The sequence below is a fragment of the Protopterus annectens genome, chromosome 8.part0, assembly GCF_019279795.1.
Source record: "Protopterus annectens isolate FY-2018-M chromosome 8.part0, PAN1.0, whole genome shotgun sequence".
Lineage (NCBI taxonomy): Eukaryota > Metazoa > Chordata > Ceratodontiformes > Protopteridae > Protopterus > Protopterus annectens.
In genome coordinates, this window is record NC_056741.1 from 74,424,640 (window position 1) to 74,441,128 (window position 16,489).

The 16,489-nt window shown below is 39.5% G+C and overlaps 1 protein-coding gene across 1 annotated transcript in view; it reads right to left on the reverse strand.

The window, feature by feature from the left end:
• LOC122808654 (CD209 antigen-like protein E) overlaps positions 1-16,058 on the reverse strand; it is a 485,527-nt gene extending 469,469 nt beyond the window's left edge. Inside the window, exon 1 of the mRNA XM_044079627.1 lies at positions 15,926-16,058. Within this exon, the coding sequence (XP_043935562.1) occupies positions 15,926-16,034 (109 nt within the window). The 5' untranslated portion in view covers positions 16,035-16,058. The remainder of the gene's footprint in view (positions 1-15,925) is intronic.
• Between the last annotated feature and the right edge of the window lie 431 nt (positions 16,059-16,489).

Consider the following 16,489-nt stretch of genomic DNA (forward strand, 5'->3'; position numbering starts at 1 on the left):
TAAGCATGATACCTGCACCTTTGCCAGCTTTTAGGACTCTTAGTTCCTGGTTTTTGCTGAGAGTGTGCAGGGCTTCTTTTTCAGCCCTTGGGAAGCTGCTGAAAAATTGCTGGGGTCTTTTGTTGAGAAAGGTTCTGATCTCACTCTCACATACTTTGGAGAACACTTGTATGTGCTGGTTTAGTATTGGGTTGTATGTGCTTCCTCTTCTAAGGGTAGGAAGCCAGGTATTACTGTCTATACTGGAGTTGGTGGACTGTGTTCCTGAGCTAGAGATGCTGGGGGTTAATCCAGTAGGAGACAGTGGGCTCGTAGGGGAAGATATTCCATGAGTGGGTATCCTTGTGGGCATGCTGGTTTGGGTAATGGGGCTTCTGGGGCAAGGTGAGTCCCACTTGTGATCTCCAGGGAGACGAGGAATACTTGCGTCCTCAATTTTCTTAAAGCCATCTGCATGGCGTGTGCATAGGCAGTGACCTACAGTCAGCCTTGGAGGTAGATAGCTGGGAGGTGCTGATTACTGGGGCTTGCGTTTTGTTTTCACCAGCGCTTGAGTTGGACGCATTGTTTTTATTACAGTCTCTGGATGGTCTGGCTGCGGTGCTTGCTGTTCAAGTGACAGCATTGTCCGCATGTATATTTGGGCTGGCCATTCTGCTGGCATCAACTGCATCATTTCTAACTCTGTTAGAGCTCAAGGCAGTAGGGGCTGCTCGTTCGTATTCAGCCCTGGTGTCTGTAGTCATGGGTATACATTTGGTGATAATGCCACTTTTTTCAGCAATTACCTTAGTAAGAGCAGTTGTATCTAGGTTAATGACTGCTGGACACCTTGCTACACTGTTGATAGGGTTGGGGGCTGTTGTGACTCCTCTTTTGTGTCTAATGGCTGCGTGGGCTTTGGTGGCATTCTCAGTACTACACACATTTTCACTATTATACGTATTTTCACTATTACACGCATTTTCACTATCACACACATTTTCACTATTACACACATTTTCACTATTACACGCATTTTCACTATTACACGTATTTTCACTATTACACACATTTTCACTATTACACGCATTTTCACTATTACACGCATTTTCACTATTACACGCATTTTCACTATTGCTACCATTCTCAATATAACAAGCAATTTCAAAATTTACAATACAGTTTGGATTACCTGAATTCATCAAGAGACATGCATTCGCAGAGTTCATCGTTTGAAATGTTTTAGTGGTATAATCAATTGCGACATTTTTATTTCTACTGTAAGGGACCTTAACATTAATGACTGAGTTTTCTTTATAGCTATCAATTATAGGGTAATACTTTGGGCATGCATTCACAGAACAGACTGACTTTTCAATACAATTTTCATTTTTAAGGTATTGCTTAACGCATGCATTGAAAACATTATTTGAGAGACTTGCTTTTTTTTTTTTTTTTAAGAGGTATGCATTCACAGTATTTGTCACGTTGTTAGAGAGATTTGCTTTATTTATGGGACATGGTTTCTCAGTAACTGCCATATCAAATGCAGCTAACTCAGAGTTAGTAGAATTTCTGGTCAAGTTTCCTTTGGCCGGGTTAAGTGTGAGGACTGCAGTTTCGGTAATCTGGGTCCTCTTACTGTTCTGGAGGTTTGGGTGCTGACACTTACTTCCAGTAGTAGTTGCTGCGTACTTAGTCCCCTGCTCTGGCTATGCTACTGTTGCAGCACTTGGACCTAGTAACCACATTACAATGTTCAGAAACTTTTAGGCTGCTATCTGCTCTGTCATCTGAATTTCCAGGGCGGATGGCAGTACTAATTAAATCATTTTTGTTGTTTTTTAAGCGAGCTGCAGAGTTAGACAGAAAATTAGAAATCTTATAAGAGGTTACACGGGTACTGTTCCCCGTGTTTGCGGGCGGGAGGGCTGCCGCAACGCAATTACTTGCAAAGCCAGTTTTGCTTTTACTGGCTTCTTCAGATGCGTCAGTAGTCATTGCTATCCTTTCTTTTATTTTATTTTACATTTGTTGGCTGGGATAGTCCGACTGGATGCATGTCCATTTTCAGCAGAGGCCCAGGGAGAAAAGCTCCAAGGGTAAGCAGATACAGCATTACATATTACAGACTATTTACAGAGATTACATAAGTAAGCAAGTTAAACAAGTTCCACAGGTTACAGTTAATCCTGAGCACAAGTAAGGATTAAATCAAATTACACAGTAAACTGGTTAACAGATTTTTACACATTCTAGAGAGAGTTAGCCAGGCTTGATACTTTGACATAGCCAGTTAAGTGACAAATGTCGTTGGAGTTTAGTTTTAAATTTACCTAAGGTGGAAAGTAAGGTAATATCAGCTGGAAGAGAGTTCCAGGATCTACTTACAGAGTTTGCAAAGAGAGAGTCACCGGCTGTGTTATTAATTTTGCTAGTCTGAATTAGTAGTTTGTTAGAAGATCGAAGCGGTCTAGGATTGTTATAGGGGGTGATAATATTTTTAAATGCAGTATTGTCCGGATTATAGAGGATTTTATAGGCCATAATCAGTTAGTTATACTGGATTAGGCTGGGTAGTTCAAGCCACCCAAGCTGATTTAGACTGATGCAATGATGTGTCACAAACCTGGCAATGTGGTTGTAGCAAATTGAGAGTTTGTTAAGGACAGTCTTGTTTAAATTCGCACACACAGACACACACACACACATACACACACACACACACACACACACACACACACACACACACACACACACACATATATATATATATATATATATATATATATATATATATATATATACATATACTGTTGTGTCTTTCGGCTTTTCCCGGTTAGGGGTCGCCACAGCGGAACTCCGGTCCGCTAATGATTGGCAGTTGATTTTTACGTACCGAGTTGCCAACCCTGATGCACAACCTTCAATGAAGGTACGCCCATTCACGCATGTCTCCATGCAGAAGACGCTCTAGCTGAGAGTCAAACCGGACAGCGTCTTACTGTGAGGCGACAACGCTACCGCAGCACCACCACCGCAGATATATATATATATATATATATATATATATATATATATATATATATATATATATATATATATATATATAACACACACACACACACACACACATATATATATATATATATATATATATATATATATATATATATATATATATATATATATATAGGTTCATAGGTTCATACTAGACTATCTGCCCTAGGGCATTTATAAGCCTAGCCAGAGTGTGTTTGGCTTACGCCACCCATTTTAAATTAATTTTGCTATGCCCTTTTTCGAGGTTAGTATACTGTGCCTTTGTCTAACAGTGACACAGAAGTGATACCCGGGGTAAACCTATGATCTCCCATCCACTCATCAAGATTCCTCTTGAAGAGAGTCAATGATGAACTCTGCCTAACCTGGACTTGGATTTTATTCCAGAGTGAAGGGAGCCTCTGGCTTATGAATCTGTCCCTCCAGCATGTCCTATTTATTTCAGTGCTGAGGTTCAAATCTCTCGAGCGTGTAGCTCGATGGGATTTGGATTTTCTGAGGTGCAGCATGTCCATTAATTCCAGGTTGGACATGGCTTTATACGTCAGGCACAGATCGCCTCTGAGCAGGCGGTATGCCACTGAATAGAGCTGGAGTTTCTTTAACCAGGCAGCATATGGCATCTGTTTGAGCCCTTTGATCCTCTTGGTGAGGTACTTTGGGGGTCTTTCCAGTTGCTGCAGGTATCTGGTAAGGTACATCCCAAAAGGGGCATTGTACTCAATTATGGGCCTGATGAGGGATGAGTAAAGAGGCACGATGACCTCCCCTGATCTAGATGAGAATCCCTTCATGATTAGGTGGGCTATATAAAATGTTTTTCTAACCACTTTGGCCACGTGGTTGTCAAATGAGAGATTGCTATCAACTTGGGTCCCCAGGTCCCTAATTACTTCTTCTGTACTTAATGGATTACCACCTATGTGGTAATTTGTGGGCACTTTGTTTTTGCCAAAGGGGATGACTATACACTTTTTGGCGTTTAGCTTGAGGCCATGGCTCTGGCACCAGTTGTCTGTTTCTATGAGGCCCTTTTGGAGGATGCTTGTGTCAGCTGGAGAGTCGATTATGGCACCCAGTTTGCAGTCATCTGCAAACTTGGTCAGCCACAGTCCTTCCGTGTTGGCCTGTACCTCCAAGAAATATATACTGAACAAGAGAGGCCCTAGGACTGAGCCTTGTGGGATGCCACTTGTAATTGGTTTGGAGTCTGACATGGCTCCAGCAATTCTAACCATGTGGGTTCTGTCCTTGAGCCAGTTTGCAACCCATCTAGTGACATAGGGGTTTATATTTAAGCTGGTGAGCTTATCTATAATGCCCAAGTGGGGTATTGTATCGAAGGCTTTTGCAAGGTCCAGGTAGGCTGTGTGGACCACCTTCCCCTCGTCAATGGCCTTGGTGACTGTTTCAAAGAAATCAACCAGGTTTAAAAGGCAGGATCTGCCCTTGGCAAAGCCGAACTGGGTAGGATTCAGTGTCTGTAGGTCCCCAATATCTTTATTTATGAGATCCATGATGATCTTTTCCATAGCTTTGCAGACCAAGCTAGTCAGGCTTATGGGGCGATAGTTTCCAGGATCCGTTGAGGCACCACCTTTGTGGAGAAGGACCACTGTTGCTGTACGCCACCTATTGGGTAAATATCCTGTAGTTAGGCTGAGACTGAACAGTAGTTTTATGTTTGGGTTTAGCTCTTCTTGGAGTTCATGTAGGATGCAGCCCGGGACACCGTCTGGTCCCATTGATGCTGTGTTTTTGCTTTGGAGAGGGCAGCTCTTACCTGAGCATCTGAGATGTCAGGGGGGCAGCACTCTGCTGAGATAGATATTTGCCCTTTTGGTGGGGAGGGGGGGAGAAGTTTGCACTGAACCTGTCAGCTAGGATGTTGGCAATGTCTGCGGGTTCGGTGTATTTTTTGTCATTTTGGACTAATTCTGTGCATATCTTGGAATTCCCACCCAGGTTCCTAACATAACTAAAGAAAGCCTTGTGATTATCCTTAGTGTCCTGTGCAATTTTTCTCTCGAAGCTGGCCTTAGACGATTTTATGAGTGCCCGTAGTTTTTTGCTAATACTGATCAGAGATGCCTTCCCTTTTTGGGATTTTGCTGTATCATGTAGTAGCTTCCTCCTTCTATTGTATAGTTTGTTTATGGCTGGGGTCCACCAGACAGGACGTCTGCCTTTGGAGGATTGGGTCTTGGTTTTATTTGGGATTGCATGATCCATGCATTCCTGAAGGTGTTCATAGAAGGTGTTTATAAAGGATTCTGTGGTCTGGGCCGTATTTTCCACAGGCCCGGGGGCTTTGAAGGATTCCACCTCAGTTTTGAGGAGTGTGAAATTTGCTCTAGAGAAGTTTTTCACTGTGGTTTTCTGGGCAGGGGGTGGGGTCGGGATGTGAATATGCAGTGAGATTAGTTTATGGTCTGATCTTACCAATGAGGGATACACTTCTGGTCTGGAGCATAGAGTCCCCATGTTGGTGATGATCAGGTCCAGTATGTTTTCCCCTCTTGTGGGAGTGGTAACAAGTTGTTCCATAGCATTTGAGTTTATAAATTCTAGGAACCTTTGGGCTAGGGTAGCTATTATATACACACACACACACACACACACACACACACACACACACACACACACACACATACACACACACACACACACACACACATATATATATATATATATATGCACACACACACATATGTACACACACACATATATAATACGTATATACAGAGAGAAAGACATCACATGAATGCACACACATACTCGTGTGTGTGTGTGTGTGTGTGTGTGTGTGTGTGTGTGTGTGTGTGTGTGTGTGTGTGTGTGTGTGTGTGTGTGTGTGTGTGTGTGTGTGTGTGTGTGTGTGTGTGTGTGTGTACATGTACACACAAACACACTTTGTTTGTTTTACTCTTTTCCTTTCTTCATCCTTCATTTTATTTTTCTCATCTTTTATTTTACACACACATACACATCATAAGTTTCAACTTCTTTTGGTCAAAAATCAGTGATTAACATATCTTACAAATTCTTTGTTCAAGAATTCTAGACAAAGTCAAAAAAATTGATAGAACAACAAGGTCTACATCAACATGCATTTTCTGAACAATAGGAAATACGGAAAATAAAACTTTAATGTCTGGTATTACTGACTGACTATAACCCTCAGTAATTTACCATAAAATTATTGTTTTTTTTATGACTGACAGGGCAAAAGTATGAGGCAAAATCACAGACTACTGGACAGTTGTGAGGTATGGGAGAAAAGTCAAACCACAATAGGAGTCCAAGGAGCAGTGTCATGGGCAGTCATAGCCAGCCTTAGGCATAGGCCAACTAGGCGGCCGCCTAGGGCGCTGCTCTAGCAGGGGCACTTTTCCAGTATTTATCTAGTGTAGGTAGACCAGGATGGGGGCACCGGGTGGTAGGGTGGGGGCGCCATGGAGCCCTTTTGCCTAGAGCACCAGTTGACCTAAGGCCGCTCCTGTGGGCAGTGTTTGATTATAACTCTAATACAGTTAAAAAGGTCATTGATTAACAGATATTGTATCAACATGAATTTTTCTGGGCAGTAAGAAGGGTGTAACTGTAATGTATGGTATTACTAACTAACTATAATCCTCACTGATTTAGCAATCAAACATTTTTTAAGAAGGACAAGGCAAAAGTATGAGGCAAAATCAAAGGCTAGAACCTACAGATATGTCACATGTGTCCATGTGTGCATGAACAGACAGGAGGTATTGCTAAAACATTTTTTTCAGATTTTAATTGTGTTTGGAAGCAGTTCAGTAATATTACTACACACCTTGTCCACCTGTATGTCCTCCTCAGCTTTTTTTCCATGGAATTCAGTCATCCTTCCTTTGAGATAAAAAGTCAGACTGTAGTTTAATGGTGCATTCTAAACCAGTAGCACTGACAGCAGCTCCACATTCAGCCACGTGTGTGCAACCAGTAAAACTGACAGCAGCTCCACATTCAGCCACGTGTGTGAAACCAGTAGCACTGACAGCAGCTCCACATTCAGCCACGTGTGTGAAACCAGTAGCACTGACAGCAACTTAACATTCAGCCACATGTGTGAAACCAGTAGCACTGACAGCAGCTCCACATTCAGACATGTGTGTGAAACTAGCAGCACTGACAGCAGCTCCACATTCAGCCATGTGTGTGAAACCAGTAGCACTGACAGCAGGTCCACATTCAGCCATGTGTGTGAAACTAGCAGCACTGACAGCAGCTCCATATTCAGCCACGTGTGTGAAACCAGCAGCACTGACAGCAGCTTCACATTCAGCCACGTGTGTGAAACCAGTAGCACTGACAGCAGTTCCACATTCAGCCACGTGTGTGAAACCAGTAGCACTGACAGCAGCTCCACATTCACCACATGTGTGAAACTAGCAGCACTGACAGCAGCTCCACATTCAGCCACGTGTGTGAAACCAGTAGCACTGACAGCAGCTCCACATTCAGCCACGTGTGTGAAACCAGTAGCACTGACAGCAGCTACACATTCAGCCACATGTGCAAGTAGATTCAGTCAGGTATCCTGTTATCAGGATCACTGGCATATCGTGCACATGGTCAGCTCAGACAACTTTTGTCCAGCAGTCACAACTTAAATGTTCAAAGATGCCTTTAAATATATTTTATTAAAAAATAAACAAAATGCTTGTACATGCCAGAGATGGTTAAGAGTCAGCACTTCTGATTTATTTTGCCCAGAGCCAGATCCAGCATTAGGTGGCCTAGGCAACTACCTAGGGCCCATGTTTGCTGGGGGAGCCTGGCTTCATGACAAAAAATAAAAAAATAAATAAAACTTCTGTAAATAAATACATAAATAAAACAAGCTTCACTGTTAGGAATTGAACAGCACCCTGCAGGAGAACTTCCCCACAGCAAGCCCAGAAACCTTAGGATGATGTTATCTTTAGAAACCATAGGAAAGTTAAGTAGATGATGGTGACAAATGGGGAGAGATACAGAGTAAGCCTTGATTTACAGCACAATGAAAAAATCCAAAGCGTAACAAAGAAACACAAAAATCCAGGCAAAGTGGCAAACCCAACTAGTCCAAGTGCAGTGACCTTGTAGCTAAAAAATAAAGGTAGAGCGAAGATAATCCAAGTTAAGATCTTTATTCACATCAAATGGACAAAACGATATAACAAGCGCTTTTGCTCCGCTTAATGCTGAGCTTCCTCAAGTTGATTTTTAAAAATACCAAATGGCCACATTAAATAGTCATTTTTAAATCACTAAATTGCTTAATTAGTTAAGCATTGCAATTCAATATAACAACTGAATGATACAATTAAAGGAGAATGTGATTAAAAAACATCTCCAAGCCAAGGGTGTCACTGGAAAGTAGTATGTTAAAAACTTGAATTGAATAAGACAATGCCACAACCAAAAACATATTTCCTAAACCATCTAATACATTTTCTCAGTTTAACATTCTTAAACATTTTCAATGTTTTTTAATGAAATTCTATTTACATTGTAGTGACATTCCCTTATTTAATCCTGTTTTTACCAGGTCACTGCACTTGGACTAGTTGGGTTTGCCACTTTGCCTGGATTTTTGTGTTTCTTGATTTACAGCAAATGGAACATTGCACTCGTGTGTATGTGAAATACTTCATTTAAAGTAACTGTCTAGTGACTTTGCTCAGTCATACCCTTACTTATTTGAGGCCAGTACTTTAAACCTAAATACCAACTGCCAAATCTGCTTTTATTATTTTTGTTTTGTTTTTGTGAAATGCTGAGGATTACAGTCTATCAATGCTAATGATAGAGTTTCATAGTTGTAACAGGTGTCGCACTTGTTTTTTGTACAGAAGGCTGTGGGTTCTCTTCCCATACCAGGCAGATCAATGCAGCATAAGGGGAGGGTAAAGTGCTCCACTCCTGAATGTGTCCTCCTTTGGATGAGATGCCTAGTAAATATGAACCTCTTTTCAGTTTTCCAGCCTTTCCCTATTTCATATTACCAGAGCACCATTTTTTTAATGTAACACAGGTAATTTATTCTTCAAGGACACCAGGTTTTGAATTTGTAGAGGAAGCACTGAAATAAAAAGTTATTTGATAGCAGCAACCCCTTCGTTTTTCAGATGACTTTTACTTCAGAGATTGCGCATATTGACTGATATTTGTGATTACAATGACAGCAGTTTGAGTGGTCTTTTATGGTTGAAATGTTCTGAAATTGATAGTTTTGTCATAACTGTTTCAAATGTTTTTGTTTCACTGCTTAATGGAAAAATGTTCAAAACTACAAATTTAAAGTGTTGTTGTATTAAACAAGGAATAAAATTTAATACAATTAGGCAGATGAATGAAATAATACATGTATTTATGCATTGTCCTAAAATGTGTGGTTAGGGCCCATGGTTTGAAAACAACCCAAAGATAAACTTTGTCGGCCACTGGCCATATGCATTTTCTTTTAATGTGGGTTTCAATGCAATTTCAATGAATGTGAGTTTCAGTGGCAGAGAAATTTACTGTTAATGCTTAGTCTGTTTTCCTTCTGACACTATATTGTTTTGTTTAACAAATGTCTATCAGCGTTTGTGCTATAAAATCTGAAATAAAAGTTTTAAACTTTTATTTAAACTTAATCTTTAGGAACTTAAAAGTCTACTCTTGATGCATTTACTATGCCAATACTGTGGTCTATACATTAATTTAAGGTGAGAGGTTGGCATAATGGTTAAGGTGTTTGCCTTATAAACCAAAGGTGCAGGGTTTGATTCTCACATGGGGTAATTAGCTAGGCTTAAAATGGCCCACAAAGGCACTTAACCTAGTACTAACCTATGAATCTATAAAGTAAATTCAAATATCTGTAATCGTTATAGATGGAAAGAAGAAAATAGTTTATGCATGGACACGTCTGAGCAGTTTTTATGGTAAGTGGCGAGAGACAGCCAAGTAATGGGACACTGGAATACCTGATCCGTTACCCTGCCTAGGGCCCATTTGATCATAATCTGGCTCTGGTTTTACTGCGTGTGCTGAACCTAACAAAATTCTTGACTATTTTATTTAGCTAGACAGTCTGAGTGGGATGGGCAGTAGTATAACTTGGGGTGTAATAAAACTGCCAAAATGCTCTAGGTATCCAGCTAGAACTGCTTTTTTGCATTTGAAGACCTGGTTAAAGAAGAATCTGCCCTTGTCTGCCCTGGGGCAGTACTATGCATACATGCATATTTCATTTTTTATTTTTATTTATCTTTTGTTGACTGGGTTAGTCCCGCTAGGCCTTAGTCCCGCTAGGCCAGTTGCCTCTTTTCAGGGGAGGCCCAAGGTAGTATTCATACTGATGAAGGACAATTTCACCAAGGCAACGAGGAACTTCTTTAATGCTTTTTGATAAGTGCCAAGGGATCTTTATGTTCCTCTAAGGTAACACCATCTCAGGTAGCTGGAACCTCAGTTTAACTTCTCACCTGCAAGATGGCATACCTCTGAATGCCATACCACCACACTCTATGCTGCACGGCGGTGTCAGAAATGAAAAAATTAATCCAGGCACACAGAGTGGGACTAAAACCCACATCTTTCTGACCATCATAAAAGGCAGATGTGCTACCTGTTGAGCCACTGCCACTGCAGTGTCATATAAACAGCCAATGGCAGCTTCTAAGTCTGCATGTCATAACTGCACAAATAAAAAGTTAGCCATAGGCTGCCAACAGAGTAGGTTACTAAAGCAAACAGATGATTGAAGGACAGTAAGAGTTGGATCCAGCAGATGATGACCTAGGCAACTGCCTAGGGCCAAGTGCTGGCTAAGGGGCCTGGCCAGACAGCATTAATTAACAAAAAAAAAATTAACATTAATTTAATACACACATACACACACACACACACACACACACACACACACACACACACACACACACACACACACACAATCTCTTTTTCCTGTCCAGCTCTTATTTTCTGCTGTACATGTGAGCTCCAGTTTCTTTGAGTGAAGCTTTGAGTCAATGAGACTGGAGCTTGCTAGCAGGGCAAATGATAGACTTCCAGGAATTAGCACATGAGATTTGAGTACTCAGTATTGAACTAAGCAATTGGTTTCCCTTACAAGTGCATGCACAGTATTGAATAGAAGGTGTCACTGTTATTTATTGCTGCAAACCTTTCAACAAGTTCTACAGTACAAATGAGAATAACCGGGGACATTCAGCATTACATGCACTAAGAGATTGCTGCAGTTTGAATTAGCTCACATATGAGTGATGATTTTCCTCTTTTTTGTAAGTGTCATTGTACGAATAGGTGCCGTGTGTGTGTGTGTGTGTGTGTGTGTGTGTGTGTGTGTGTGTGTGTGTGTGTGAGAGAGAGAGAGAGACAGACCAATAGCAGTTGTAAATCTACTGAGATTTCAGCCTACCAGAACCTGTTCAAAGCTCATTCTTTGACATTCTTTTCCGCAATCTCTATAAGTATCACATCATTAAGCAATAACCAACGACGTGGTGTGGTATAAGATTTACCCACAGCTGGCATGGTTTAATCACAAGGGTGAAGCCCAAGTGATTAAATAAAGCCAACCATGGGTAAATTTCAATATACCACAACAACAGAGTCGGTTATTGCTATTATACAATGACATTATTTAAGGGAAAAAAAATTACTTTTTTTGAATAATGTCTTTGTATAACGGCGCATTACTGTTCTTCTGTGGCTGGTGGTATACTGCTTCCTTGTATTGATATACTGCGCATGCTTATGGGACTTGCGTTCCCATGCATACCTAGTACATTAATGTTTTGAAACAGAAGCAATGGAGAAAAGAAAGTCTCAGTTGCTCCATTTTTGTTTTCTTTCTTTTTTTTTTTTTTAATTAAAAAAAAACTTTAGGGAAGTTTTGGGGTAGGAGAGAGACAGCATGGAAGAACTAGAAGGGATATCAGGTACATGTTTAATTTTAAATAACCTACCTGATTATCAGGTACGTGTGTTTAATTTTAAATAACCTACCTGATTATCAGGTATGTGTTTCATTTTAAATAACCTACCTGATTATCAGGTATGTGTTTCATTTTAAATAACCTACCTGATTATCAGGTACGTGTTTAATTTTAAATAACCTACCTGATTATCAGGTATGTGTTTTGTTTTAAATAACCTACCTGATTATCAGGTACGTGTTTAATTTTAAATAACCTACCTGACTTCCCTGGTATTTTGCCCAAGCTGCCTCTCTGGTATGTCCAAAGTCGGGGCTAAAGGTTTTATTTTTATTTTTTAAGAAATAAAAATAAAATTTAAACAATGTACCAATGGAAAGAAGTACGGGTGACCGGACCTTTTCCCGTTGGTATATTGTGGGATTGACAACGGGCACGCTGGTTGGGCTGACCAATCAGTGTGCACGTTTTTGAATATTAATGAGGAGTCATTGTATAATTTGCATTATTTGCTTCTCACATGTGTTCACTCTCACATATTTACATAATCACTTAGTATTCTGGGAATCCTTCCCAAAAGTTATAGTCAAGTAAAAATAATTACCTTTGACATTGAGGATGAACGAACTGTAGCACTGGTATGTGTATGTATGTATATTTATGTCCCAGTAGTGAAAAAAGGGTTGTATTCATAAAAGTAGCACAGCTGGAAAATGTTTTTCTTGAAACTATGCTAAAGATCTTATTGTTTTAGTCTCGTGTGTCTAATTTTATTTATTTATTTTTTTTTTTTTTTACTTACAAAATCAGATTGTTGCTTTTGTTCAATGGCTTCCTTTTTGTGACTACAAACAAGCATTGTATTAGTGAAAGCAGAAGGGAAGTATTTTTTTTCATGAACACTTTGTAGACAGTCTGAGGAAATCAAGTTTCCAACTATTAGAACTGCATGTGTTGCCATTTACCGTGGGAAGCCAGGAGTAATCTGTGTTTTCACAAGGGTGTTCATGCAATGCTATGCATTTAGAGCTTCATAATTTTTATTCTTGCAAGGTATTACATTTTCAGAAAATGCTATGTCCTGCCTTGTCTTAGCAGCCCACTTTTCAGTGACAATCTATATGACTTGTTCAAAGTTACACAGTAGGCAAATGGAACTAGAAAAAACAAATGTAAAATAAACCCTGTACCCTTGACTAAAGAAAGCAGCTCCTTAAGAACTTGAAGACTTAATCCTCTGCACCAGCTTCCAGACCTTTTGTAAATTCTTTATTTTCAGATAGGTTACTGAGGATTACATTTATTATCGGTAACAGTTCCTCTTGTTTAGAAAATGCATGTGGATGCAAACCTGTTGCTGTGTTACCTTTATAAGAGAATCAGTGTGGCCTGCCTTTTAACTGTCTATAATTACGCAGAGCAGCTCTGATTTCATATCAGATTCATGCCTTCACACTCTAGCATTTTTTTCTGGTAATTCATTGAGGACTACAGTATTAGAATTTCATAGTTCTTATTGTCCAGGGAAAAATACATCATATAAAGGCCTCTTAACTTCTTTATTGCTGTTACCTGTATATATTTTTGCATATAGAATATATTGCTGTTCTGTACTAGCATTCTGCAACTTGAACACAACTGTATAAAACAGTGGTTCTTATTTTCGATGTATAACTATTTGATACTTACCACTGTAAATACATCTCTTTTTGTGATATGATTACTTGTACCTGGAGCTTTTATCCTTGGATCGCCACTGAAAATGGGCCCCTGACTCAGTTGGAATTACCTGGTTAAAAAATGACTATAAATAAATAAATACATAAATAAATAAATAAATAAATAAATAAAGTTACTACTTCTGTCTGATTTTTGAACTAAGAAGGTGAGTGGGCAAAAGGAAGCTGCAGTAAGTTGCACTGTGTGGTTCTGACCCTAGTGAGATGAGATATATTTCTGAATCATTATGAATTTATTCCTTCATTTGATCTCAAGCAAATATTTCAGATGTACGTAGCACGACGTTCTTTGGTTCAATTCTCAGCTGGGTGCCTTCTGTGCAGAGTCTGCATGTCCTTCCTGCATCGGCATGGGTTTTCTCCAGGCACTCCGATTTCCTTCCACATTCCAAAGACATGTGTCTGGAGCATTTCTCCCTGGGACTCAGCTGAAAATAGGCGGTGTCCTAGTTGGACTTTCCCAGTTAGCAAATGTTAAAAAAAAATAGCCATACAAATGGTTACAAATGATGCTTTGTGTGTATGTTTGTGTGTATACATACCTGGTTCCTGCATGCTGTAGTAGTTATGGTGAACAACATAAAGTCTACTTACTTAATGTTAATGTTTTAACTGTGAATGTATTTTTTTTTTTTGCAGGCGCACAAGGATGTGAAATACAGCTTGTTGGGCTACAACAGTTTGTCTAGTATTGGTGCAGATGAATAAGGCTATGAAATGTTAATGAGTATGTCCCATGGTGCAGGGTTTGATGCCCACAGTCTTCTCTTGTTTACTGCGTGATTCTAACTACGTCACTTCATTAGACAGTGCATCTACACTGCCCCTGAAAATGGACGATTACACGCAGTTGGCTGTCCCAGGACTTTAGCAAATGGGCACATTTGTCTTGAATTCCTGCACCCTTCACATATAGTGAATCACTAATTAGCAGTTATTTGACTAAGAATCCAGCAGATATCTTGTAACAGGATTTGAGATGTATTCTCAATAAATGTAAGAATAAATGTGCATTTTAAGGGAAGAGAATTTCAACAGGAGAGAATTTACTGTTTATACTAAATATGTTTTCAATGTGAGGGTGTTTTGTTTTGCAAATGATCATTGGTGTTTCTCTCTGTAAAATCTGAAATCAAAGTTTTAAATTAAATCTAAATATCTGATTTTAAAAGTAAAGAAAATAGCATGTACACTGACAGTCATCAACAGTTTTATGTGTAATCGGGGAGAGATGGTCAAGTAATGGGACACTAGTATGGTTGGCAGGAGGCCTTCATTACATTGCCTAGGACCCCACTTGGCTATGATTTGGCTCTGTGTGCATATATACATGCACATGTACACAAACATGCATGCACCCATGTACACACGTGTATGCATGGACATATGTATGTGCATGGGCGCACGCGTGCTTGTGTACGTGTGTGCATATATGCATGCACGTGTGTACATGGGTGCATGCATGTTTGTGTACATGTGTGCGCATATGTTCATGCATGTTTGTGTACATGTTTGTGTTGGGGGGGTTGTACTGCTGCTGAATGGCTGTACCAAAGGACAGCATAAGAAGCAGAGTTATCTGATAATGCTACAAGTCATTTGACATACAGAAGTCATGTTATGAACCGTACCTACATGGATACTTTTCAGCCATAGCCCAGATCTCAGATGCAATAGTAAATGTAATATATTGTAGATAGTTTAGAATAAACAATGAACAAGCACTTTTCTGGACTGAGAACAGGACAAGTAAGTACCCAGAAAAATACATGCAGGTGGAGGAAAAACCAAGTACACACAGTAATCATAACTTAGCACCCTTCTCTATAGCTCTGAAATAGAAATCTTAACCAGTGAGACCCTCCTCCCACTGCCTATAGCTTTACATACGTTATCCTACATTTGTACAGAAAACACTGATTCAGAAGGAGAAAGTGCACTTTCATTATAAAGTTCTAAAACACTATTCAGCAATCAGTTTGCGAATTAATAGCAAATATATTTATTGTGGGGGAAAAAAACAGGACAGCAATAATCATAGTCAATGACTGAATAAAACAGTATTGATATTAGTTACTACTTATTTATAAATACCAAACAAAACAAAACCGTACAATACATCATATAATGCATTTTTTTTCAAATATGCAACATTTAGCGGTTGTAAAACAATTTTCCTACCATCTTTTCTTCCAGAAGGTGATGGTCTGTTTTCAGTTTTTGCCACAGACTCTGGGAGATGTAAGTCTGCATAGACCACTGAGTCTTCCATTCTGTCACATTGAGCCATTAATGGTGTAATTTTGCACTTTTGTAGTGGCACAGGAAATTGACAAATGCATTTGCAAGCACTTCTCATTTTCTGTCGTCAGTTCCAAAATGAAGAAGTTTCTGAAAAGAACACTAAAGCTACATTGAAAAGATTGCTATAGATAAAATCAAACCTTTCCAGCACATTAGTTCCTTTTAATGTATGTTCTTTAGCTCATAAGACAGGTACATTAATTAAATGTGATCACTAGTATTTAAATTAGTCTGGTCAGTACTAAGCTAACAATACTCCACAAAGACAAAACTGGAAGCGGAGACAAAGAAGGCTGAAACAAACCTTCCAAGTTTATTTAGAACTCAATATAAGTTACGCACAAGCACAAAATAAAATTAAATGAACGCCTTCACAATCCAAGCGTTTTTGTCCTGAATGGACTTCATCAGATGAATCAATTAGTCTCAATTAATCTTTTA